This window comes from Peromyscus eremicus, chromosome 20 (genome assembly GCF_949786415.1).
Source record: "Peromyscus eremicus chromosome 20, PerEre_H2_v1, whole genome shotgun sequence".
Taxonomy (NCBI): Eukaryota; Metazoa; Chordata; class Mammalia; order Rodentia; family Cricetidae; genus Peromyscus; species Peromyscus eremicus.
The window spans coordinates 19,872,901-19,900,168 of record NC_081436.1 but is presented as its reverse complement, the minus strand read 5'-3'; the positions used below and the strand labels follow the sequence as shown (position 1 = coordinate 19,900,168).

General features: G+C 50.1%; 1 protein-coding gene across 1 annotated transcript; it reads right to left on the bottom strand.

The window, feature by feature from the left end:
- Window positions 1–163: 163 nt before the first annotated feature.
- Window positions 164–27,268, bottom strand: Ttll1 (TTL family tubulin polyglutamylase complex subunit L1). The gene is made up of 11 exons (XM_059247741.1): window positions 27,134–27,268; window positions 22,746–22,793; window positions 21,512–21,628; window positions 18,402–18,610; window positions 15,636–15,816; window positions 13,123–13,257; window positions 12,639–12,747; window positions 10,263–10,406; window positions 8,117–8,203; window positions 5,290–5,453; window positions 164–648 (listed from the first exon to the last, which is right to left on the bottom strand). The coding sequence occupies exons 3-11, from the start codon at window positions 21,622–21,624 to the stop codon at window positions 519–521; spliced, it is 1,272 nt and encodes a 423-aa protein (XP_059103724.1). The 5' UTR covers window positions 21,625–21,628; window positions 22,746–22,793; window positions 27,134–27,268; the 3' UTR covers window positions 164–518.

The window sequence follows — 27,268 nt, the reverse complement described above, 5'->3', positions numbered from 1 at the left end:
GAGATGGCTGAAATTTATAAGCACTTGTTGTTCTTGCAGAGAACCAGTGTTTCATTCCCAGAACCCACTTTGGACAGCCTGTAACTCTAGCTCTGGGGAATCTGGTGCCCTCTTGTGTTTACCTTGGGTGCCCCCCCCACACACACACAAATAAAGTCAGATGTGATGGTGTACATCTTTAATCCCAGCACTTGGGAGACAGAGGCAGGTGGACCTCTGGGAGTTCCAAGCCAGCCTGGTCTATATAACAAGTTCCAGGCCAGCCAGGGATACCTATCTCAAAAAATAAAAATAATAAAATAAATCTTTAAAAAAAGGATGTTACATCACACACTGACGCTGTCATTTTCAAGAGCGTGTATGAGCCCTGATGACATGGAGTCTTCCACCTTGCAGAGTGTCTTTATTTACAAGGGCTCAGGAAAGCACTCTAGAAAAAGGAAATCCCAAAATATATGTTGAGCAGAGTCTGGGTGGAGCAATTGCGGGAAGCTGGGGGTCTTTCTTCCCAATGCTGGTCACTTCCAGGTCGTGAGGACATTTCTCCCCGACTCTCTCGAGCGGCCTGCTCTGGGCCCCACCGGCTGGCCTGGGCGGCTTCTGAGCTCTCTGTCAGCCCCGTCACCCTGGGCCAGCTCCTCGTCGTACCTGAAACAGATCACTGGAGAATCACGAGGGGGTCTTGTTCAGGGGTGGTGGTGACACAGAGTGGCCAATGGGGCTGCTGCAGAGCAAATGTATTACTGGAAAGAGCCAACTAGCTCCAGACTCTGGATAAGGCCCTCCCCTCTCTAGCCCACAGGGAGTCCACTGACTACAACACAGGGCCACAGAGCCCGTGAGAGAAACCCAGTTAAACTGCCATTGTGGACAGTCTGCCCATCCTAGGCAGATGCCATTTTCACAGGCCTCCGGGCAGAATATGGCACTAACCTCAGAGGAGCTGTGAATGAGAAACCAGTCAGCCAGCCCAGGGTGGGGAGGGAGGGAGCTCCTGCCTGCAAACACCCCACACACCCTATGGCGTAGGGCCTAATCCCATTAAGGGAACCAGTGTCAGCGGACTGCCAGGAAGGGCTGGGTTGGGCTCATCCATCATGATGTCACTGTTCTGCCACTGTCCTCTCATGGCCTGTTTTCCAGTTGATGCCTGTTCCTCAGCCCACAGGGCTGAGGAACAGACTGGACGTCACATCTGAAGAAGTGGATATAGACTTGGTGCCCGTGAGCAGGGCTCCTTCTTCCTTGAGGCTCCTTGAGAGTGGAGAAACATGTTACCCAGAAGAGATTGTCTCTCCTCACCATGACTTCCTACCCCTCTGGCTCCTGAGTGTTGGGAATAAAGGCATTTGCTGTCATGTCTGGCTTCATTCTGGTCATTTTAAAGTGTTTTCTAGCCAGGCATGGTGGTGCACACCTTTAATCACAGTGCTTAGGAGGCAGAGGCAGGCGAATCTCTGAGTTTCAAGAGAAACTGTTTTGAAAAACCAAGAAATAAATCAAGTGTTCTCTGAGGTACTGGCTTGCTGCTGTTTTGCCTGAGGACCCTGAGTCATGTGCAATCTTTTGTTCTAAGGAAACAGGTACCAAGATGCTTTGCTGCTGCAGAAGCTGAATTTCCCTGACTTCTGTGCTGGTCCAGAGGCAGACTCTGTGGGTGGTGTGGGGTCTGTGTTCGGGACTCCTCTGGTGGATGAACACTCTCTGAACGGTGTGCCTGCAGCAGCAACAGGCTGACGCACAGGGAGTGCCAGAGCGAATGTGCTGACGGCTTCCCTCTCAGGCGAGCCTGTGCTCGGCACTGGTGTGGACTGTCACAACTACAGCACCACATGGATGTGTGTTGTGGAAGAATTGTTCACGCTGCCACTCCACTGTGTCAATAAAAGCCACCTGGAATCAAAGACGGAACCAGCAATTGGCTGATTAGCCATGGAGATGTCGGGAGTCTGGGGAAGTCTGATAGAGAGGGACAGGAAGAGAGAAGGAGGGATTTCTGAGGCTTTGGGATCAGGAAAAGATGGAGAGTGGGGTCAGCCAATTGTCCCTCCGCTGTTCCTTGGATTTATCAGGTTTTTAATCTCAATTTCTGACTCTTGAGTTTTTATTAATACTAGAACAATTTAGGCAAACACAACAGATGTTCCTCAGCATTAGCCTGACTATGGAGGCACAGCCAGTCCCTCCAATAGAAGACAGCTGCATAGAGAGCTCCCTCGAGGCCCAAGAGCTTCTGCTAGGAGGCAACGCTGGCCTCCAGGAGCCGTCCATGTGCTCACACTCTGGCCTGTACTGTGCCTGTGCCACAGACTGAGGGCGGAGTGAGGCTGCCCGTCAGGCTTGGGGTTGCCCTGGTACTAGCTCACGATGGGGAGGGGCAGGATCTGGATGAATGGGAAGACACACACACACACACACACACACACACACACACACACACACACACGGCCTCCGTGTGGCTCTGTGTGGCTTGAAAGCAAAACAAAGCGGAGCATGTGGCAGGCAGCTGGGAGCGGGCTGTTCAGTTCCGGGGGAGCATCTTGCCTGTTAGGGAGCTAATGTAAACAGCTGAAAGGGGGCTCCTAAGGGCTCCTCCTATTGGAGCAGCTTCCCTTCTGGGTTCTGACAGTGGAATCTAGGCACTGAGTTCTCAACAGCACTTTTGAGTCGGGATGAACAAGACTGGCCATGATTGTGACACCAAAGGGACAATGTGGTGTGGTGGCGAGAGCGCCATTTCTGGGCAGTGTGACCCTGGGCACAAGAGCTGCGTGTCAGCCCCCTTCTCTCCACACGGGTATGCTCTGCAGGGATGCTGTCAGCACGGGTGGCATGCAGTACTCCTGGCTGTGTACAGGGACAGGACAGCACCCCAAGGATGTAAACCCCATCCACCCCGTCAGCACTCCGACTGCCACTGGGACCCAACCTGGGGCGATCTGAAGCATCGGGGGCACCGAGACATGTGGAAAAGAGCTTCTGGCTGCCAGTTCCAGCCCAAAGCCTTCTGGTCCCTTAGAGGAGTGTGAGGGATAGCTCAGGACTAGGGGTGAGGCCCTGGCCTCTGCTTCTTAACCTGGAGATGAGCATCGGGCCTGCTCTGCAAATAGAGGGCCTCACAAACTCCCACTGGGTCACCCTCCTCGCCATATCCTGCTAGACTAAAGAGGGACCCACCAAGACCCTCATGGTTCTAGCAAGACTCCCCCTCACACGGGTTCTCCACCACAGAGGCCCTCAGGACTGAGCCCAAAGGCTCCCACTGCAGCTGACATGGGCCACTCTCATACTGCCCTTACTATACTAGCAACCCCAAGTGGCTCTGGACAGGACCCATCCCCAAACGTATGCTGTGCACTCTGGAACGCTCTACTCAGCATTAGAAACACCTGTCTAGCCTTTGACTCTCTCCTTCACCTCCTACTGTATAAGAAGCCTGGCTCTCCCTGGAGCCCTGTGGAGTGGGGACTCTTTGCTCTCTCTAAGACCCCCTGGGTCTGGAGAGGCCTCCTCTCTAGGCCCTCTCAGCCCCTTCCGAGGCAGGTCAGCAGAAACGCTCTCTGGCCCCTTCCTTATATATCAACTCTAGTCCTTCAGGGTCTTGCTGTTGATTCCCATGGCCATGGCCAGGCCTCTGACTTCTGATGACCATCCATCCATCTCAGTGCTGTCCTCTTACAACATCAAGCCCAATCCTGCCCTGGTCAGCGCCTGCATCCAGCGCAGCCTCATACACCACCCCTCAGTCTCTGACAGTTCCCTGAGCGCACCTCCCCAGTGCTCGACCATCGCAGTCCGGATCCCCATCAGAGTGCCAGCCGGCACCAGCAGCCCATTCTCCTCCTGCCTGCCTTGCCATCTCCCACCTCTGGCCGCTTCCGATTCTGCTGCTGTCCCCATCCCAGGCTGCTGACCTCCAGAGAACAATCAGCCACGCTAAGTGGTACTCTTGAGGGCTCACAACGACCACCCGCTAAGGCCCTGACACTTCAGAAGCTCCACTCACTTCCCTTCTGAGCTTCCTTCTACAGGCCCTCCACCCCAGCCTCTGCAGCTGTACACAGGAAGGAGGGAGGTGGCTACACGAGGACTCCAGAGTGCAGGCCTATGTTCAGATCCTCCACCAGCGGTGCGCCGAGACCTGTGTGCAAGGTGCACTTTCACTAAATGTCCCTTCATGTCTAAACTCTTTGTTTAAACTTGTTGTTATTGTTTTTGGTTTTTTGATACTGGGTTTCTCTGGTGATTGTCCTGGAACTAGCTCTGTAGACCAGGCTAGCCTCGAACTCACAGAGATCTGCTTGCCTCTGACTCACGAGTGCTGGGATCAAAGGTATGCACCACCACTGCCCGGCCATGTTTAAATTTTTTTAATTAAATGCTTATGTTCAGGACCAGGTGAGGTGGTACACACCTTTAACCCCAGTACTTGAAAGGCAGAGGCAGGGGGGTTTTCTACAAGTTCAAGGCCAGCCTGATCTACATAGTGAGACGCTATATCAAAAAAGCAAACCAAAAGAAACAAAAACTGCTAATGTGCACACAAGGGCTGTGGAGGTCACTGTCTGTTTTGAGGGGGTCTGTATCGATAAACTACCCTTTCCTGCAACTCATTTTTCTCCCTCACCCTCCTGGGCCACAGTATACACAGCACTAGGCCAATCTTTTTATGGCCATCCAGCCTCCCAGGTAGAACAGACTACACCTTGACCCCCCACTGTCCTTCTGATCCCTGTTACTTTATTTTCCACCCCTACTCCCAATAGGTCCATTTGTCTCCAATCTGTAAGGCAGAGCCAAGCTACTACTCAGCTCCCAGGGCGCAGGGTAAAGGAATAGGATGGAGTGCCTACAGCACTGGCCACGGATCCTAGCCCACGGGAAGCCCTGAGAGGGGAGCCGTAAGAATCACTTTGTCCTTCCCAACCTCCCGTGGTGTTTGGACTGAGGCCCACAGAGCGATACTGAGCACCTCACTGGCACAAAGCTACACAGGAGGAGGTAGGGTATGAGCCCCGGACTGTGTGCACCCTGCCCCAGCACCTCACAACCTGCACAGGTGACAAACGAGCAGTGGGCTCACATCTGCTTGAGCATGTGACAGATGCTTCCTAAGTACCGGCTACACAGAACAGACCCAAACCTCTTTTCTGTCTCTTCAACAGCTACCCCTCACAGCATCAACACACAGACATGCTGCTCAAGAAAAGTGAGCCCCCCACAGACACCCAGAATAGCCAAAGGGCACCTCAGAACACAGGACCCCTGCAGAGCCACACGCAGACTTACAGGATTTCATAGTTGCCGAGAACTTCCTTGGGAGGAGACTTGTTCCATTTGCAGTCGGGGATCTCGCCGTTGGGGACCGCGATGTTGAGGGTGTCATTGATCAAGTTGTACTTAAGGATTCGATCGTTGGCGGTGCTGGAGGTAAGAGACGGGGATGCGTTAACCTACGAGAAGAAAAACACACATCCTTCACTGTGGCGCTCCTTTCTCTGGAATGAGAGGTGCTGGAGCCAGTGTGGGCCCCGCGCTCCAGGTGCCTGTCATCATTTAACGTGGATACCTCACACCTGCCAAGCACTTCATATGGGAAGTGGCCAGAGTTGTCAACCTGACATACCCTAGAGTTGCCTGGTGAAGAGACACGGCTCATATCAGGGGTCTGTGGGCATGTCTGCGAGGGATGTTCTTTTTTTTATACTTTCTTCTTTACACATTTATTTATTTTTCTGTGTGATGTGCGTGTGCATTTGTGTGGGCACACGTGTGTCACAGTGCACGTGTGGAGGCCAGTGGACAACCTGTGGGAGTTGGTGCTTCACTTTTACCCCTGTGGGTCCTGGAAATCAAACCCGGGTTGTCAGGCTTGGCCAGCGAGGGCCTCCACACCCACTGAGCCATCTTGTTGGCCCTGTGAAACATTTTCTTCATAGCCTATTTATGCAGGAGAGCCCAGGCCAGGGTGGGCAGTGCGATCTCTGGGCAGGTGGGCCTTCGGCTGCGTAAGAAAGATAGTCGAGTGAGCCAGGGAAGCAAGCCGCGTCTCTGCTCCAGTCCCTGCCTTGGCTTCACTGGCTGATAGACCACAGCCTGTAAGCCGAGTAAACCCTTTCCACCCCAAAGGTGTGTGCTTTTTCTTTTAAGTCTGATTTATGTTTTGTGTGTGGGTGTTTTCCTGGTATGTCTGTGCACCATCCGTGTGCAGTGCACATGGAAGCCAGAAGAGCGTGTTGGATGCCCTGGAACCGGAGTTACAGATGGTTGTGAGCTGCCACGTAGATGCTGAGAATTGAACCTAGGTCCTCTAAGAAGAGCAGCCAGTGCTCTAACCACTGAACCACCTCTCCAGCCTCCTCCCAAATTGCTTTTGATCAGTGTTTTTTTGTTGCTGCTGTTGTTGTTGTTTTCGAGACAGGGTTTCTTTGTGTAGCCTTGGCTGTCCTGGGCCCAGCTCTGGAGACCAGGCTGGTCTCAAACTTAAAGGGGTGTGCCACCACCGCCCAGCTTGATTAGTGTTTTGTTACAACAGAGAAGCAAACTAGGACAGAGCATCACGTGATCTGTTTCTACCGGCTGTTGGGTGAGCTATAAATAGTACTTAAAGACAGGATTACAGGCTGGAGAGATGGCTCAGAGGTTAAGAGCACTGACTGCTCTTCCAGAGGTCCTGAGTTCAATTCCCAGCAACTACTTGGTGGCTCACAACATCTATAGTGAGATCTAGTGCCCTCTTCTGGTGTGTATGCTTACACACAGGCAGAACACCGTATACGTAATAAATAAATCTTAAAAAAAAAAAAAAAAAAAAAAGACAGGATCACAATTGCCTATTAACCCCAGCTCTGGGGGATCTGATGCCCTCTCTGGCCTCTGCAGGCACCAGCATTCATATGCACAACACCACCCCACCACTGAAGCCCCCATCCCCGAGACACACACACACACACACACACACACTCTGAAAAATAAAACAAATCTTTAAGAGAGAGAGAGAGAGAAATGATAGCTACAACTAGGATCTTAGTTCATCAAGGGAAGTGTGACTTCCATTCAAGTTACTGTATTTAAGATGCAGGAAGCCACCACCTCTGACCCCTGGAAGCCTGGCGTAGGAGGATCGAAGCCACCTACACAAGACCCTGTTCTCAAAATAAAAAGAAGGAAGGTGTGGGGAGGGAGGAAGGGAGGGAAGGAAGTATTACGTCTCCCCTTGGCCTCCCATTCCAGCAGCATTAGCAGGCTCCCATCATGCTCTAGATAGCTTGATTACCATGAGCTCAGCACTGAGGTTCCCTCTGACTTTCCCTGTAGGGGCCAAGCTCTACTCTTCACACAAGAATCCTAGGCTTCCTGCCTTGAAATGAACTGAAGGGCCTGAGCTGTATGTCTCCAAACGAGCTTGTTGAGAGGGCAGGTGTCCACGTGACACACAGAGTGACACAACACAATGGGGGCCCCTGCATGCTCAGGACCTCTTCCATCCTTGTCCTCCTGGCAACTGTGGCCTCAGACAAGGGCACCAGTGCCCACTTCTCTGAAAAGGCTGTGATAGCTCATCTCCATCAACTTGATGGGATTTGCAGTCACCTGGGAGACACACTTCATAGTAACTCTAGGGGTGTTTCCAGAGAGGCTTAACTTAGGAAGGAAGACCCACCCTGGGTGTGGATGGCACCGTCCCAGGGGCGAGGTCCTAGGCTGAAGGAAGAAGGAAGCCAGTGGAGTACCAGCACTCATCTCGCTCCACGTCAACTCTGGGCACACGTGACAGGCCGCCTCATTCACCCCCCACCATGCTTCCCCACCATGATGGCTTATATTCTCAATCCATGTACCAAATAAAACTCCCCTGAAGCTGTTTGTGAGGTATTTGATCACAGTGCTGAGAAAAGTAACTTAACACAGTGGCTGTGGCCAGGAAAAAGCCACGTTACGTGGCTATGTGGCAGGGATGTGTACATCTCATCCTTTCTAGATTGGCAGCATTGTACCCTCTTCAAGAGGCAGCTGAATCCACTTCCAAATTACGCCTTAACACACACTAGAGAACGGTAAGAACGTTCCCTTCTCCCACAGCACTGCTGGCCACGGTGGCAGGGTTGTGAGTTACCTCGATCAGCCAGGGCTTCAGCTTGTCATCGATGATGATGTCGTAGCCGTAGCATTCAAAGCAGTGCTTGTCATTGTTCATCACTGGCTGTGGAGTGACCAACAGGTTATAAAGCCACATCCTGCTGGACAGTGGTGGCGCATGCCTTTAATCCCACCACTCGGATAGGGGGCAGAGACAGGTGGATCTCTGTGAGTTCGAGGCCAGCCTGGTCTACAGAGTGAATGCCAGGACAACCAGGGCTACACAGAGAAACCCTGTCTCAAAAAACAAAAACAAAAACAAAAACAAACAAATAAATGTAAAGCTACATCTTCAGGGACCAAAGGGACCCTCCCACATTGATGACTCCCTGTCCCCGCCTCCACACCAGCAGGCTTTTTCTTATTCCTCCCAGCCCTGTAAAAACCAGATTATGAGAAAAGAAAGCCTATTCCTTTCAATTTTTAGATTTCCATTGTAATTTTCAATTCACTTAAATATACCTTAAATAAAGTTTCCATGCGTATGGAACAAAAGGACTGGGTGTTGGGGAGACAGCTCAGAGCACTTACTGCTCTTCCAGAGGACCCTAGTTCAGCTCCTGGAACACATGTCAGGCAGCTCACAACTGTAACTCCAGCTTCAGGGGATCCAATGCCTCTGTGGGCACCTGCACTCACATGCACATACCCACAAACAAACAAACACACACACACACACACACACACACACACACACACACACACACACTTACACATAATTAAAAAATTAAAACAAAACAAAAAACCCTGCCTCCTTTGAAAACTTGAGAATCACCACCCAGGCAGAGTCAAATGGACACCAGAGGCGGCAGCAGGCTCGCCCGCTGAGCTGAGGGCCAGGAGAAACGCCCCTTCTGTGAGGCAAATCTGTGCACAGGGTGGCTCTTCTTGGGAAGGAAGATGAGTGCAACCTGGGAATTTTGCATCTCTCACATCTCCATGGGGACATATTATCCATGTCCCCAGGCCTGTGTCCTCAGATCCCACACAAGAGAGTGGGTCTGTCAGGGGCCAGCTCAGTAGCAGGTTAAACCACAATGCCCTCAGAGGACGAGCTGAGGAACTCCAGGTCTTACAAGTGACCTCAGCAGTGGGCTGGCTGCCTTCCTGTTCCTCCTGAGAGAGGGCATGGGAGACAAGGAGGCTGGCTTTGGGATAGCAGCCTCTTCCTCTGTTCTTAGCTCTGGGGTCAGATCCCCCATTTTCTTGTGAGTTATGTGGGGAAGCAGAGACACCATCTGTAAAGTCCTGAAAATAGGGGCCAGCACACCACTTACTCCTATCCCTCAAAGACAGAAGTGCACCTGCCTGAAAACTGTAATCCAGCAGAGCAAAGACCCGAGGTTAGGAACAGAAGCAGGCGGTCTCCAACCTTCAAGAGCCACGAAACAGCAACAACCCGCTGCCTGAAAAGAAGGCCGCCGCCACCACTGCCGCATCCCCCGAGGAGTATCAGCTCATGGCAAAATACCCACCAAGAAGGGCTGATGGTGGAGAGGCAGAGGCAGGCTATCTCTGTGAGCTCCAGACCACCCTGGTAACCTTCTCCACGCCAACCCTGGCTACACTGTGAGTCCATGTCTCAAAAAAAGGAAGAAAGGAAGGGATAAGAGATGATGTCAATGGGGCTCTATACTTCTTTCTTAATATCTGTCTATCTGTCTATCTATCTATCTATCTGTCTGTCTGTCTGTCTATCTATCTATCTATCTATCTATCTATCTACCTATCTATCTGTTTGTTTATTTAATGTGCCAAGGGTATCAGATCCCCTGAAACTGGAGTTACAGACAGGTATGAGCCACCATGTGGGTGCTAGGAATTGAACCTGGGTCCTCTGGATGAGCAGTCAGTGCTCTTAACCCCTGAGCCATCTCTCCAGTCCTGGGACTCTACACTTCTGCTGAGGCTTCAGGGTCTGTGTCCATAACAGAGGCTGACCACGCTCACCAGAAATTGGCCCCAATCCCTTCCCAAAACTGTTTCAGCCCTGGCTGACACATAAGCAGGATGAGTGAACAGAAGTACTCCAGGCTGTGGAACACTTCCTAACCACTGGTTAGACCAGGGCCTCCCATCGGGCTTTCAGGGCCCACCTGCCCTGCTCCCAACCTGTCACTCACCGCCACGGCCTTGAGAGACTGCACGATGATCCAGTGGATTTCGTCAAACAGTTTGCTGGTCACCTCTCTGCCTCGGGTGCTCTCCAGGTAGAGTCGCAGGTTGTTAACAGTCCACTTGCCGCCATGGATATGATTGTAGTCCTCCTGGTGAGGGAGGGAGGAAGCGACCTTCAGGACACAGCCTGAAGGAACCCAGCCACTTACCCTCAAGTGCCTCCTGGGTATGAACAGCTATCCTGCAGCAAGACAGAAGGAACCCCTTCCCAGGGTGGTCTGTGCCATCTACTACACACATTGTTAGATGTTCATCTCCCTACTAGTCTCATAAGCAACTGTTCCCACTCAGGAGCCCACACTGTCAAGTCCCACCTGGGTCCCCTTCCAGACCAAGGTACTCATTTCTCCCTCCCCAAAGCTGCTCTAGGTCAATGCTTTTGGTCATGGTATTTCATCACAGCAGTGGTAACCCTAACTAGGACAAATGTGTATGCTCATAGTTCCCGAATTTGGGAGGCTGAGGCAGGAGGACAGCATGTGTTACTTAGCAAGAGTCAATCTCAAAAACTGAAACAAAGAAGGCTGGGCATGGTAGTACACTCCTTTAATCCCAGCACTTGGGAGGCAGAGGCAGGCGGATCTCTGTGAGTTCGAGGCCAGCCTGGTCTACAAAGGAAGTTCCATGACAGCTAAGGCAAGTCTTTATCTCGAAAAATAAGGAAAAAAAAAGAAAGAAAGGAAGAAAGAAAGAAAGAAAGAAAGAAAGAAAACCCAACAATAACAACAAAAACATTAAAATGCCTAAATCAGTAATGTATAATTTTAAGAACAATTGATAAAAAAGAGAAAGGGTCTTGAGGGATCAAGTATCTCCAGCCAGACACCACAGATGTGGACGTGAAAAGCAAGCACGTCACCTAGTCTTCAGTCGCCTCAGAACATCTCATCCCACCAGCCTGCAGGTGTCGCAGCCTCAGGCCCGGCCGGCTCTTCCTTCTCTGCCTGCTAAGCCTGTCCCTTCCAGGCCCGCAGCAACCATGATCCATCTCCTTGCTTGTGAACCCTCCCTGCACAGCAGAGGCTCCTGGGCTTCTGTGACAGCCAGTCCTTGGCCACACTGACTCCTGCTCTCGCCAGGAGGGGCTGCTTTCCAGTGCTCAGAGTGACAGCTGTTCCCTTTCTAATTCTAATGCGGAGCTGTGGAAAATTTTCCCACAAGGCTCAAGCTGCAGCTTCAAAAAAGGAAGTGCTTTGCCATTCAAATGGACTGCATGAAGCAACACACACACACACACACACACACACACACACACACACACACACACACTATGATGTTCAATGGGTTAGGTGAACTGAATACATTTTCCACCTACAGTATTTTCACTTTAAGACAGGGTTAGGGGCTGGAAAAATGGCTCAGTGATTAAGAGCACTTGCTACTCTTCTAGAAGACCCAAGTTTGGGTCTCAGCAATCATCATGTTGAGTGGCTCACTATCATCTGTAACTCCAGTTGCAGAAAATCTGATACCTTCTTCTGGCTTCTGTGGTCACCTATACACACATGCCTATACTCACATACATACATACATACATACATACACATTAGAAATAATAATAGTAGGCTGGGCAGTGGTGGTACCAGATTTGGGAGGCAGAGGCTGGTGAATCTTTGAGTTTGAGTCTGGCCTGGTCTATGGACAGAGTTCCAGGACAGCCAAGGCTACACAGAGAAACCCTGTCTTGAAAAACCAACCAACCAAAACAAACAAAAGAAATAATAATAATAAAAGACAGGTTTAAACTGGGTCTGTTGGTGCCAGTCTATAGCTCTAGCTACTCAAGATACCTAGGCAGGGGGAATTACAAGCCAAGACCTGCCTGGGCTACAGCATGAGCAACTTAGTGAGACATTGTCTCAAAGTAAGAAGAGGCTAGGAGGCTGGGAAGATAGGTCAGTGGTAGAGGGCTTACCCAACATGCACCAGTGCACCAGGTTCTAAGGCCAATTTCAGCACAACAACCAACAGAGGTTTATCAGGATATGACCCATCTCAGGTCAAGGTCCCCTTCTTTTACTAAAGGAGGCTCCAGCACTGAGCCGACTTGCCCACGATCCCAGAAGCAGAAAGGGGAGGCCTGAACCTACACTCTTGTTTCTCTAAGAACCCCCACCTCTATTCCAACCCTAACCAGGCATTCGGATAATGTGCCTGGGACAGTCATACCTGCTACTCTGAGTCCTTCAGTGTCTGGGCCTCGGGCCACTGGGTTGTGAACGGCTCTCCCAGAACTAGCCTGGTCCCCTCTTGCACATACACATGAGAGAGAATCCCACAAAGCCAGCCCACTTCCTGATGCACAAAGAGGAGACACTCACCCCGTGCTTCTGGATGGCTACATTGGTAAGGTGGACGAACATGTTGTCCAGCTCACTGGTGCTCGGGGTGTACTTCACCGTGCAGAAACGGCAGAAGCCAAGCTTGTACCTGCAAAGGAACTCAGACTGAGACACAGGACACGAGAGAGAAAACACACCAGTCCACTCAACAGAAGAGCGGCTGTTAGTATCCATTGCTTTGGGTTTCACCATGCAGCCCAGGCTAAGCTCAAACTCACGGCCTTCCCATCCCCACCTCCTGAGTGCTGGGGTTAGAGGTGTACACACCCCACCACCCCACTTGCTTCAAATGTTCTTATTTGTAAGATTTACAGTAGCTTCTGGGTCAACTGCTCTTAAACAAGAGCTACCCATTTGATACCCACCCTGAGCCAGGCACTGTGTGTCCCCCATGTCACTGAGTCATTAAGCCTCGAAGTAACACTATGAAGTGAGCCCGACGGAAGCAGGGCCAGACTCTTACATGTAACAGCGCAGTGGGCGGTACGTGGATACTAGGACATACAGCCGCAGGTCAAACTTCCTCCCGCCGATGAGTAATGGATTATTGATATAGAGGGAGATCACGTAAGCTTCTTTTGTGGACTGAGACACAAACCTACACACATCAGGGAGAGTCACAAATCTTTTAGGTTGTAAAAGATACAAGATTAAAGGCACAACTTGCAAAGGAGAGAAGTAATAACTTGCTGGCCACTGTGATGATTTGCTTTCCTTTTTAATTAATTAGTCAATGTGTATGTGCATGTATGTCTGTGTACCACATGCATGCAGCACCATGGGGGAACCAGGGTTACAGTTGTGAGCTGTCATGTGGTTGGGTCTCAAACCTGAGTCCTCTGGAAAAGCAGCCAGTGTTCTTAACAGCTGAGCCATCTCTCCACCCTGGTTAGCTTTAATTATCAAATTCACACAACCTAGAATCAGCTGGGAAGAGTCTCAGTGAGGCACTCTCTACATTGGCCTGTGAGCATGTCTGTGGCTAACTGTCTTTTTTTTTTCTCTGTGCACCATGTGCGTGCAGTGCCCGTGGAGGTCAGAAGAGATATGAGATCCCCTCGAACTGGAGTTATTACATACAGTTGTTAGCCGCCATATTGGTTCTGGGAACTTAACCCAGGTCCTCTGCAAGAAGAGCAAGGACTCTTAACCACTAAGTCGTCTCTCCAGCCTTCGGTAGGGGAACTACCTTAATTATGTGGGAATACAGTCTACAGGGAGCAACACCATCCCCCAGGCCAGGGATCCTGAGCTACATGATGAAGAAAGCTATTGAGCAAAGGTAAGCAAGAGGGCATGCTTATATTAATTTCTCTCCACTCGTGACTGTGGGGGTGATGTAAATAGGTGTTCCCAGTTCCTGCCCCCCTTGACGTCCCCGTGATGGAATGTAACCTGGAATTGAGAGCTAAAATCAATTAGCTCCCCCTCTGAGACAGCCATTAAAATCAGAAATCTGTGCACAGCTGGGTGTGGTGATACATTCCTTGGCATTCACCCAAAGGAGCTGAGGATCTGATCTCACACACACACACACACACACACACACACACACACACACACATGCAAGCCCTGCAGAGTGATGCTTACGGCAGCCTCAGTCACAGCTGCCCGGACGTGCCAGCCATCAAGGCGGCCTTCAGTAGGTGAGTGGGTAAACTGTCAGGTAACAGAACGATTTATTCAGTGGCGGAAAGAAATGAGTGCACAAGCCAGACGACATAATGTACGCCAGGTACTTAGGGGGACCCTTAAAAGTGACAGCAGCCAGCCCGAAAAGGCTCCATACTGCGTGATTCTAGCCGAGTGACTCTGAAAAAGGGAGGACGAGGCACTCGGTAAGAAGAGCAGCCACTGCCTGAGGATGGGCCGGAAATGGGGAAGATGGGCTGGAAGTGGGGGGGGTGAACAGAGGCTACCAGCCCAGCGAAACTGCTTTGCATGACCCTGTGGGGGCTGAAGCATCACCATACACTGTCCAGTTACAGAATGGCCAAACCAAGAGTGAACCCTGACACAAGGGATAAAGCCCATGTGTGCACCTGTCTAGGGGTGGGACCGTGGAGGGTATCTCAGCTAGAAGCCACGGCGAGAGTTGCAGGGCAGCCCCCTGGGAACCCACCCAAGGAGGATCCTGGAGCAAAGTGTAATCAGACTGAAACACCCTATACAAGAAGGGTCCTCTGCCACTCTGGGGACTCGGGTAAGTCATCACTCCTGGGAAATTATCACACTGAGGCTTTGCTCCAGGCATCGCCAAGCAGCTTAGGACTCCTCAAGGACAGAAGAAAGCTAGCAAACACAGGGGGTACACTAGACTCCACCTGCCAATCACCCTGCTGTCCACTCAGGTGCCCCCAGCAGGGCACCCCTCCTCTCCCTCGGGCTTTATCGGGTGACCTGTTCCCCCAGGACAGGAGCGGTTACTGTTCTCAGTTCCCTCAGACACAGAAGCAGAGGCATGGACTGGGCCGCCAGCTCTGAAGCATGTGCCTCACTGTCACAACTGTGCCTGCCTCAACCAGCTTGGGAACCGAGTGGCCTGCAAGGCCACGCCCAGGACCGATATCACGTGCCCCCCATGGCTTACCATGGGGAAATCTGGGGTTAATTACATGTCTTCAGCCATAGAGCCCCGCTGGGGGGCCCCATAACAAGTTCACAGCTGGGGCTGGAGAGATGGCTCAGAGGTTAAGAGCACTGGCTGTTCTTCTAGAGGTCCTGAGTTCAATTCCCAGCAACCACATGGTGGCTCACAACCATCTACAATGAGATCTGGTGCCCTCTTCTGGCCTGCAGGCTGAGCACTCACTGTATACATAATTAATAAATAAACCTTTAAAAAAAAAAAAAAAAACAAGTTCACAGCTGGAAAAGCAGGTAAGGAAGGGCTGCCCCACCCATGACTGGGGCTACAGGACAGCAGGACACAGCTAACAGGAACCTTGCATGCATTTCGGGGGTTTGTCAACTCACGAGGACGTCTTGCTGTCCCGGGACCACTTTTTGATCTGTGAGAGCTTGTTGATAAGGAAGATGCCCTTCCCCTGGGCTTTGCCGCAAGGCTTCATGATCCAGGTGCTGGATGGGCTCTTCCGGAACTCCTCCACAAACAGGTTGTAGTCAGCGGGGAGCATGTAGGTGACGGGGACAAAGTCTGAAGAAAAGACACCCATTGCCATAAGCAGCTGCCCGCCTGGGGTCAGGGCTCCTCAGCACCTTGTCACCTCAACCCTGAACCTACAGGACAGGACTGTTGCTGTCCCATCATGTGTATACTAAGAAGGGACCCCGTTGAGCTGTGCGCACACAACTTTACAAGCATCACTTAAACCCCAAGTAAGCTGTCTGCTAGGCAGCTACCATTCCCACACAGCAGATGGAGAAACAGGCCAGAGAAACTGGTGCTAAAATTCTGCCCAGGGCCTGCAAAGATGGCTCAGAAATTAAGAACACTGGCTGCTCTTGCAGAGGACCCGGGTTCTATTCCCAGCATCCACATAATGGCTCACAACCATCTGTGACTCTAGCTCCAGGTGATCCAATGCCCTCTTCTGGTCTCCATGGGCACTGCACACAGGTGGCACACAGACATACATGCAGACAAAACACCTATACACATAAAATAAAAATAAACAAAATCTCAAAAAAAATTTTTTTTTTTTTGCATTCTGCTCTGGTGTGGGATCCTGAACTGCCAAGCAGCTGGTAGACCAGGGACACACACCTGTGGTGATATTTGTTTGTACTCTAAACAAATAAAGTTTGCCTGAAGATCAGAGGGCAGAGACAGCCACAGAGTTAGCCACAGAGGTCAGGCAGTGGTGGCACACACCTTTAATCCTAGCACTTGGGAGGCAGAGATCCGTCTGGATCTCTGTGAGTTCAAAGCCACCCTGGACTACACGAGATCAATCCAGTCTAAAAGAGAAACAGAGCTAGGCAGTGGTGGCACACACCTTTAATCCCAGTATTTGGGAGTCACAGGCCTTTAATCCCAGCACAAGGAAGGTTGAGACAGGAAGTGATATGGCCTGGCAGAGAGAGGAATATAAGGCAGGAGGAGACAGGAGTTTGGCACCCTTTCGGCTGAGGACTCAGGGGCATTCAGTCTGAGGATTCTCAGAGACAGGACCTCGCCTCCCTTTCAGCCTGAGGATTTGGTAGTGGTGAGAAGTTTCTCTAGTGGCTTGTTCCTCTGTCTCTCTGATATTTCAGCATTTACCCCAATATCTGGCTCTGGGTTTTTTATTATATAACCAATTAGGATCCATGCGATACACACCATCCCTGAGTGTAGCTTAAGACGGTAGTGGCATTGGGCACATTCTTGTCCATACTAAGTCTGTCTCTCAGCAACTCCATGGTCACAGAAACTCAAGAGTCCAAACCAAGCTCAGCCCTGCCCACCTACCTGGAGACACACCAGAGGTAAAACAGATGCCCACAGAACCTGCCAACCCATTCACCTGGCAAAGCCAGCCACCAATGCCTTGTGTTCCTGAAATGATTCACTCAGTGTATTGGTTAGTTTTTGTCAACTTGATATAAACCTAGACATATCTGGGAAGAGGAAGAAATCTTTTCTTGTTTTTAATTTATTTTTATTTTATGTGCATTGGTATTTTGCCTGCATGTATGTCTGTGTGAGGGTGTCAGATCTTGGAGTTACAGACAGTTGTGAGCTGCCATATGGGTGCTGGGAATTGAACCCTGGTCCTCTGGAAGAGCAACTGCTGAGCCATCTCCCCAGCCCTGGAAGAGGAAATCTTGTTTGTTTGTTTGCTTTGTTTGTTTTGTTGTCATTTGTTTTTTTGAGACAAGGTTTCTCTGTGTAGCCCTGTCCTGGAACTAGCTCTATAGACCAGGGTGGCCTTGAACTCAGAGATCCACCTCCTTCTACCTCCTGAGTACTGGGATTAAAGATGTATTCCACCCCTGCTGGAAGAGGATATCTTAAGAAAATGCTTTCATTAGACTGGCCTGTAGGCATGTCTATAGGGCATTTTCTTGATTAATGATAGATGTGGGAGGGCACAGCTCACCATAGGCAGTGCCATTCCCGAGCAGGTGGTCCTGGATCATATAAGAAAGCGGGCTGAGCACGCCACGGGAAGCAGGCCAGTAAGCAGTGCTCCTCCATGGCCTCTGCTTCAGCTCCTGCCTCCAGGTTCCTGCCCTGATATCCCTCAATAATGCATTGTGACCCAAGAGTTATAAACTGAAACACACCCTTTCCTCCCTAAGATGCTTTTGGTCATGATTTCTTTCTTTCTTTCTTTTTTTTTTTTTTAATATTTATTTACTTTTAAATTATGTGTATGTATACTGGGGATATGCATATGGGCGAAGGTTTTGTTTTGGGTTTTTTTGTTTTGTTTTTTTGAGACAGGTTTTTTCTGTGTAGTTTTGTGCCTTTCCTGGAACTCGCTTTGGAGACCAGGCTGGCCTCGAACTCACAGAGATCCGCCTGCCTCTGCCTCCGGAGTTCTGGGATTAAAGGTGTGCGCCACCACCGCCCGCTGGGCGCAGGTTTTTAAGGAGGCCAGAGGCTTCAGAATCTCTGAAGCTGGAGTTGTAGGTGGTTGTGAGACACCTGACATGGGTGCCGGGAATCGAACTCAGGTCCTCTGGAAGAGCAGTACACAGCCCCTGGTTGTGATTTCTATCACAAAAATAGAAACGCTCACTAAGACACTCAGCTACTGACTTAGGGCCCAGGGCAAGCAGGAAGCCACCAACCCAGATAGAGGTATTTCCCATTCTCGTCTTTCTCTGCCAGAGGACTTCCTTCCTTCTCCAGTTCCTTCCTGTATCTCTTAATGTTCTTCACCATCAGGTCCTTGCGGGTCAGTTCATAGTGGTTGGGGAAGTGGTTGACGATCTGGTCATCTGAGAGCCGGTACCCAGTTTCCACGCTGAACACATTGCGAATGGTTTGCACACTCATCCTGAAACAGAGGCACAGAAGGGTCAGGGGCTCAGAGCCGTGTCTGAGTGCATGCCTGCTCACAGCCCTGCCTGTCTCCAGGGAGCCCTTACTGGTCACCAGCCTACCCCGTGGCTAGAGCATGGAATGCACATCCAGGGATGGGCCGTGGCCAGGCTGAAGGACAGAGGTGGCTTTGACCCCGTGCCTTGACATTTGCATCAGGTCCCAAGTAAAGTCCACTCACTGTTCACTGGCTGGTGCCAGGCTCATGCATGCACATGCTGTATGCTCGGACGTCAGAAGAGACACTGGATCCCACAGAACTGGAGTTTCAGGTGGTTGTGAGCTGCCATGTGGGTGCTGGGAATCAAACCCAGGTCCTCTGGAAGAGCTCTTAATCTCCAAGCCACCTCTCCAGCCCCGGCAGGCTGATTATTATTCTAACACAGCTGACAGACGAGGTGGGACAGACCCTTTCAGAAGCTAATGTCAGGAAATGAATTTGTATCCAAACATAGAAAATGCATTCGAACACTAAAATCAGCATGGCGACTCCAGACCCCAAGCCAGCGTATCTTATTCTTGGCTCCCACAGGGAGGGCTCGAGAGGACAGTCGACGGACTCATTCTTATTCTGTAATTTTTCATACTGGGTATTGCCTCCCCAGCCTAGAAATGGGTGCCTTCTAATCCTCTACCAAAGCCACTGTCCTCATCAACCTTACAGAGGGACAGGGAAGATGTATGAAGGAAGGAAGGTTGGTTGGCACCTATGAGGGAACCACTGAATAGCAAAACAAGGCAGCCTGCCTCAGGCCTCCCTCCATGGACTGCCTTCCTAACACTGCTCCACCCCACAGAGCAAGCCTGTGAGGACTAAAACAGACTTTTGTCTCATTCTGGGAGAGCTCAGCCACACAGAGCCATAGAAGCCCAGGGCTCAGCTTCCATGGCTGACAGCATGGAACCTGGTCCCCAACTCACGCCCCCTGGTATGGGCTTCCTTGGAAGAAATTCCCAGGCAGGGTTTCACTTTGCCCAAAATATTTCCATTTAACATTCTCTAGCAGTTAAGGGATCCTTTTATTTTATTTAATTTACTTTATTTACAAAATTTTAAGTATATTTGTATATTTGTGCATATCTATGTGTGTGGGCACTTGTGAAAATTATGAGGGCCTGAGTTTGGATCCTCAGCATCCATATAAAAAGCCAGGTGTGGTAGTGCACATCTGTGATCCTAGCACCAAGGAAGCAGAGACAGGTGATTCCTGGGGTGTGCTGACCAGACAGTCTGGCTCAATCAGCGAGCTCCAGTTTCAGAGAGAGACTCTGCCTCAAACACTAAGTGGAGATCAATAGAGAAAGTCTCCAGGTATTGACCTCTGGCCTTGATGTGAACTCACACAGACATATGGAAGTCGGAACACAGATGCACATAAATATACACACACACATGCATGCACACACACATGCCAGCACTCAGGAGGCAGAGGCAGGTAGATCTCTGTGAGTTTGAGGTCAGCCTGGTCTACAGAGTGAGTTCTAGGACAACCAGGGCTACTCAGGGAAACCCCATCTCGAAAAAGTCAAAAAAGCTCTAAAGCCTTTTGTGATAGTACAGACCTGTAGAAGCAGCTATCTGGAGGTTGAGATGGAACTGGATGAACCCAGAAGTTAAAGGCTAGTCTGGGTAAAATAATGAGATTCCTAACCCCTGTCCCCTAAAAGGTAAAATAAAAAAAGCTCCAAACACTCCTTACCTGAACAAGGAAGGCATTCAGTGCCCTCTCCTGGCACTGACGGTCTAATGGATGACCTCACTGGACACCTACCAAGCCAGCTTCAAGTCACTGTTCAGTTCAGCCCTCTCTCCTAGAACTCAGTGGGTGAAGGGTGTGCTGAGTGTCTTAGTCACTTTCTTTGTTTGCGTAAAAAAAACATTCTGACCAAGGCCACTTATACAACAGAGCATTTAATTTGCTAATTAATTAATTCCAGAGGGTTAGAGTCCATGGTCATCATGGTGGAAAGTTCTGCAACAGGCAGGCAGGCTGGAGCAGTGGCTGAGGGCTTACATCTGAATCACAACCACGGGGCAGAGAGAGAGGGGGGCTGGGGAGACTGGCTCTGGGCTTCACCATGCCACCCAAAGAGGACAAAGACAAAGACGGCAGATCGCTGGCCAAGAGAAAACAGAGACCTAGCAGACACAACATCTGAGGAAAAGGTCTCAGTGAAGTGGTCCAAAGTGCAGGCCAAGCCCCCAAACCTGGTCCTGCTGGACGAAGCTGCCGATGACAAACCCTGGAGGAAGCTCCCAGCCACCAGCTCCTCACATCAGCCTGGTCCCTGAGAGACTGACATGTCACCGGGCCCTGGCCCAGCCAGTGCCTCAGAAGCTGCTTAGTTAACTGGTTCCAAACACTGAGCTCAGGTTATTCACACAGAAACACAAAAGGTGGCTGGGCGGTGGTGGCGCACGCCTTTGATCCCAGCACTCGGGAGTCAGAGCCAGGCGGATCTCTGTGAGTTCGAGGCCAGCCTGGGCTACAGAGCGAGATCCAAGACAGCACCAAAACTACACAGAGAAACCTTGTCTTGAAAAACAAAAACAAACAAAAAAGAAACACAAAAGGTGGAGACGCCTCACCGGGCAGTGGTGGCACACGCCTTTAATCCTAGCACTCGGGAGGCAGAGCCAGGCGGATCTCTGTGAGTTCGAGGCCAGCCTGGGCTACCAAGTGAGCTCCAGGAAAGGCGCAAAGCTACACAGAGAAACCCTGTCTCGAAAAGCCAAAAAAAAAAAAAAAAAAAAAAAGGTGGAGACGCCTCAACTGGCTATACATTTAGAAAACTCAAACTTATTAAATTAAAAAAGAAAGAAAGAAAAACACAAAACACGGCTGTTTACTCTCACCAGTAGAAATTCCAATCTTCATTCTCTGTCACTTGGATCCACCCTCTCTTCTCAAAGTTGTTGATCAGTACCGACTTCTCAATGTCAGTGACCCACTTCACCCTTCCCGCCATGATCCTGGAAGAGACCCAAGGTGTTGTTACACATGGAAACTTCACTAGCGACCAACTTTCCCCCAGACCTCATCACCACACAACATAAACATACAACCCCCCCCCCCTTCTCAAGCTCACAAAGGTGTTTCCTAGACAGGGCTAATCCAGCCCCAGGGACTTGTGGTGATGTCTAGAGACATCCTGGTCACCATAAATGGGAAAGGAGGAGATGCTCCAGGCATCTAGTATGAGGGGTTGGAGACACCAGTCAACATCCCACATACAGACAGGCCTCCATCCCTCCATAAATCCCTCAACCCCTATGGCAACCAGGGCTAATTTAACAGTCACTCACGAGCATCCAATGGCACCTGTGTCAGGAGCCATAGGAGAGGCTCTGTTCAGAGCAGCTGGGGAAGGCTGTTCTGGGAAATGGACCCCTGAGCTGACCTTTGATGAAGTAGCAAGGGTTTGCACATCCACCCTGCTCTGGGCATCTTCATTCTCTGTCCCACACTGCCCATCTCCTTGCCTCTCCTTTACCTCATTCATTCTAACTGTGATCTTTTAAAAAAACAAAACAAGGGGCTGGGAGATGGTTCAGTGGTTAGAGCACTGGCTGCTCTTCCAGAGGGCCTGAGTTCAATTCCCAGCAACCACATGGTGGCTAACAACCATCTGTAATGGGATCTGGTGCCCTCTTCTGGCATGCAGACATACATGCAGACAGAGCACTCATATACATAAATAAATAACAAGTGAAAAAAAAAAACCAAAATCACTGTTGCAAGGTGGTGGTGACGCAGGCCTTTAATCCCAGCACGCAGGAGGCAGAGGAAGGCAGATCTCTGTGAGTTTAAGGCCACCCTGGTCTATAGAGTGCGTTCCAGGACAGCCAGAGTTACACAGAGAAACCTTGTCTCAGAAAAACAAAAACAAAAAAGAAAACAAACATTGTTTTGAGATTTTATTTTTATTTTATGTGCATGGCCACTCACAGAACACCAGGTACTTGTAGGTGTGATGTCCTGCTGAGCAAGCCTGAGCCTTGGGAGGTCAGAGCTTCAAACCCACCACCCAGTGCTCTTTCCAGACATCTTACATTCTCAGTCCCCAGCCATGGGAGTGTTAGTACTTACCATAGGTCCTTCTGCAGTTCCTGGAGTGTGCAGAATCTCTCAGCGTCACTGACAAAAGCATAGGGAAATACAGAACTGAGTTACAGTTATGGAGCAAAACTTAACCAGCCGAATAATACCTTGGTTAACAACTGTGCACAGAACAGGCTCTTAAACGATAAAGGTTCGTTCTAGAGTAGCCACCCATGGTGAGTCATCCTAACACGCAGGGGCAGGAAGATCCCATGCAAGTTCAAGGTTAGTCTGGTCTATATGTCAGCTCCAGGCCAGCCAGGGCTGAGATCCCATCTCAAAAGAAAATACAGCCAGATACCTTCAACCCCTAGACTTGGGAAGCAAAGGCAGGTGGATCACTATGAGTTTGAGGTTGCCCTGGTCTACATAGTGAATTCTAGGACAGCTGGGCTATACAGTGAGACCCTGTCTCAAAAAATAAACCAAAAAAAGAAAGAACCTCCGTGGTCACTGCACACACATATGTCCATATACTCATATAGGCACATACACACAAATAATAAAAATTAATAAAAATAACACCCGATGGCCCTCCTTGCTGCTGCCCTCATCCTAGTGCGACCCAGAACTCTGGTCCTTAGACACACACATCAAGTGAAGCTACCAGCTCCTAAGCCTCCAGCTTCTGGGCCACGGTATTCACAATAAAACTAGCTCATGACCTACAAGGCGAGCCCAGCCCTACCTGTCCCACCACCTCCCAGCCCCATCTCCCATCACCCCCTACACTCCTCCCTCTCCGGCTCCTACATTCTTTCATACCCCATGCACCAAACCGAACGTCTGGAGCATGTGTTCTTCCTGCAGACCTGGCCGCTTCTCAAATGTCCTCCCCCAAGAGGAGCTTATCCTGACTGCCCAGCTTCAGTCTTCCTGACAATGTCACAGTCACTTATAGTTCCCCCACTGTCCACAGAGGATGCATTCCAAGACCCTGGTTGATGCCTGAAACTATGGTAAGTACAAAGCCCTACATAAACTGTTTTTCTTCCACCTACACATCTGTGACAAGCTTGTACTTCTTCACTTAAAGGGAAGACTTTCTGGAACGCCAGCATCACCCCTCCTACACTGGGAGGACCATGACCATGAGTAGACAGGCTGTGATAGATCAAGGGTCAATCTGATCGCTGAGGTGGCTACAGAGGTTGACCACTGAGACCAGACCATATATACAGTGGCTACACTTACTGTTACAGGCATGACAAGGCACTACAGTGCAAGGCTTCGTAACAGTAATCAGAATGATAGACCATTTACAACTCAAAAAATCATGTATTTCTTGGGGTCGGAGAGATGGCTCAGTGGTTAAGATGACTCACAGGTAGCTCTTGTAGAGGACCCGGGTTTGGTTCCCAGTACCCACACTGCCACTCAAACTGTCTAACTCTGTATCAGAGAATCTGACGCCCTCGTCTGGCCTCCACAGGTACTGCATGCACATGGTACACAAGACACATAAGCAAAAACACCCACTATTTATTTATATTTAAATAAAATTTTATTTATTTTTGGAATCTTCTGAACTGAAATCTTAGAAGGTGAAACCACGGATATGGGGAGTTACTATATTTTCTCCATGCCATGCATGTTGCTCACCGGCTTAGTCTGGCTCTTACTCAGGGTGTGGCCTACAGGCCACGTGCTAACAGCACAGCATCCTATGAAATGGGTCACAAAAACAGCCTTTTGGGGCTGAGTGGTAGAGCACTTGCCTGGCATGCAGGAGGCCCCCGGGTTCATCCCCAGCACAAGGAAAGGAAAACAGGAGGCCAAGGAGGAAGGGGTAGGGGTCCTTGCCTTCACCCACTGGTGATGTACTGACTCAGATTCTCTGGAGGAGGACCCAGGGAGCGCTCAGATGATGCTCACACATACTCAAATTTGAAATCCACTTCTCTGCTTCATGTATGTCTCACTACATAGGTGTGTCAGCCACGCATGCCACATCTCCTGCTGAATCCCCAGCCCCAGAACTGTGTCTAGCAACAGCAGGTACTTAGTAAGTACCTAATGAACTGTGCCACACCTTTAAGGAGGCAGAGGCAGGCAGATCTCCATGAGTTCAAGGCCAGCCTGGTCTATGTAGTGAGTTCCAGGACTACACAGAGAGACCGTATCAAAAACAACAACAACAACAACAACAACAACAACAACAACAACGTGGGCTGGCATATGGCTGAGCTGGTGGAAGTGGTTGTCACACAAGTCTAGTGACCTGAGTTTGATTCCTAGAAGGCACACAAAGTAGTGACCTGAGTTTGATTCCTAGAAGGCACATAAAGCTGAGAACCGACTCCACAAAGTCATCCTCTGACATCCACACGCATGTGGTAGCATGTCCACCCACGAGCATCATACACCTCATCATAAAAACAAATAAATAATCAATAATAAAAGAAATAAGCAGCGTCAGGCATGGTGGCACAGGTTTGCAATCTCAGCCCTCGGGAAGTAGAGGCAGGAGGATCAGAAGTTTTAAGGACATCCTCAGGCATAGAGCTATATAACTCAGGCTAGCGTGCGCTACATGAGGCCTTCTCATAAAACTCAAAAATAAATTCCCTCTGTATAGGACCAAATAAGTGCTACTCAGGCCAATCAATGAATGAAAGAAAGTCCAGCCCTAGTGGGGGCGGGTCTTCCTCCTACAGGGTTGTGAGACCAGCAACAACAGCCCATAAAGACTTGGCTTTCCAGGAACACGCAGAATGCTATTGCGGGAAGATCGACACTCAGAACACTTGCCTGTTGGAGTGCACCTACAACCCCAGGAGGACAGACACAGGCCCAAGAGCTTCACCACCTGTTGTGATTACAGCCCCAGACACAGGAGTCAAGACAGCCTTCCTGGGAACAGCAAGCAGAAGACAACTTACCAGTCTCATCACCCTTTGGTGTCCAGCCTCAGAAAACAAGGACCCTCTCTGCTTCCCACACTTGGACGTTTTTTACAAATCAGTATTGGTGAAGTCCTAACACCACCAGGATTCCCAGTTTCTAGATTCTTTTGCAACAGAGTTTCAATGAAAGGTAGAAAAAAAGCTCTCTCTGAGAAAATAGAACCAAGGGGCTGGAGAGACGGCTCTGCTGTAAAAGTGGGCACTGATCTTGCGGAGGATCCAAGTTTGGTTCCCAGCATTCATGTCAGGCAGCTCATAACCTCTTGTAACTCCAGCTCCAGGGGCTCCCATACGCCCTCTTCTGGCCTCCACTGGTACCTGCACTGGCATGCACACACCCTCACAAGACACATACACATATACACATAATTGAAAAATTAAATAATGAAGCCAGGCGTGGTGACACATGCCTTTAATTCCAGCACTCGGGAAGTAGAGGCAGGAGGATCTTTGTGCGTTCAAAGCCAGCATGGTTTACAAAATGAGTTCCAGGGCAGCCAGGGCTGCTCCACAGAGAAACCCTGTCTCAATCAATCAATCAATCAATCAATCAATCATCAATTTAAATAAAGACTCAGCTATACCACTCTTGGGCATATACCCAAGGAATGCTCAATCATACCACAAGGACAAATACTCAACTATGTTCATAGCAGCATTATTTATAATAGCCAGGACCTCGAAACAACCTAGATGCCCCTCAACTGAAGAATGGATAAAGACAATGTGGTACATATACACAATGGAGTATTACTCAGCAGAGAAAAACAATGATAGCATGAAGTTTGCAGGCAAATGGATGGAACTAGAAAATATCATCCTGAGTGAGGTAACCCAGACTCAGAAGGACAAACATGGTATGTACTCACTCATAAGTGGATACTAGATATAAAGCAAAGGATAACCAGACTGCAACCCACAGCTCCAGGAAGGCTAGCTAGTAAGGAGTTTAAAAAAAGGAAATAGTATATAGTACTGCACACCCGTGACCAGCATTCCTCTCCACACCACCAGAGGTTGCCAGTGCCATGCCCCAAAGTGGCTGTCTACCAGTGTCTCCAATTCCTTAAGAGCAGATCGGGGCCTCTCTTTGTGCTGTCATATACATGCCAGCATTGTAACATGTTCATTAAATGTTTCCTGAACAAATATTTGCCTGCTTTACCAATTCCAACTCGGTTTGCAGCGCTATACTTCCCGTTGAGGACGCAGTCCCTGCAAAGCCTCCGCTACTCCATAGAGGACCACCACTCCCGAACCCTCCCTAACAAAGACAGCAACACTTCGGCCGGATGTAGTCTCGCACAAGGAGCGAGTGGAGCTGCCCTGAGCTCCCCGCACAGGTGCGGCGCCCCCCACCTCCCCCCACCCCACAACAGATGCCACGGCAAACAATACAGACTGCGAATGCACTGAAAGCCTAGGAGCCCGCGAGCCTGGACTAGCCGATAAGGATAACGATGCAATTACAGCAATCGGACGGCATAAAGCAAGTCCCAGGAGTTCCGAAGAGGGATGCTGAGAGGTGCAGGCCGGGACTGGGCAGCAGGAGCTAAACCGCCCTGATGCTCCACCGTCGCGCCCTTCTGCGCGTGCGCAATCTCC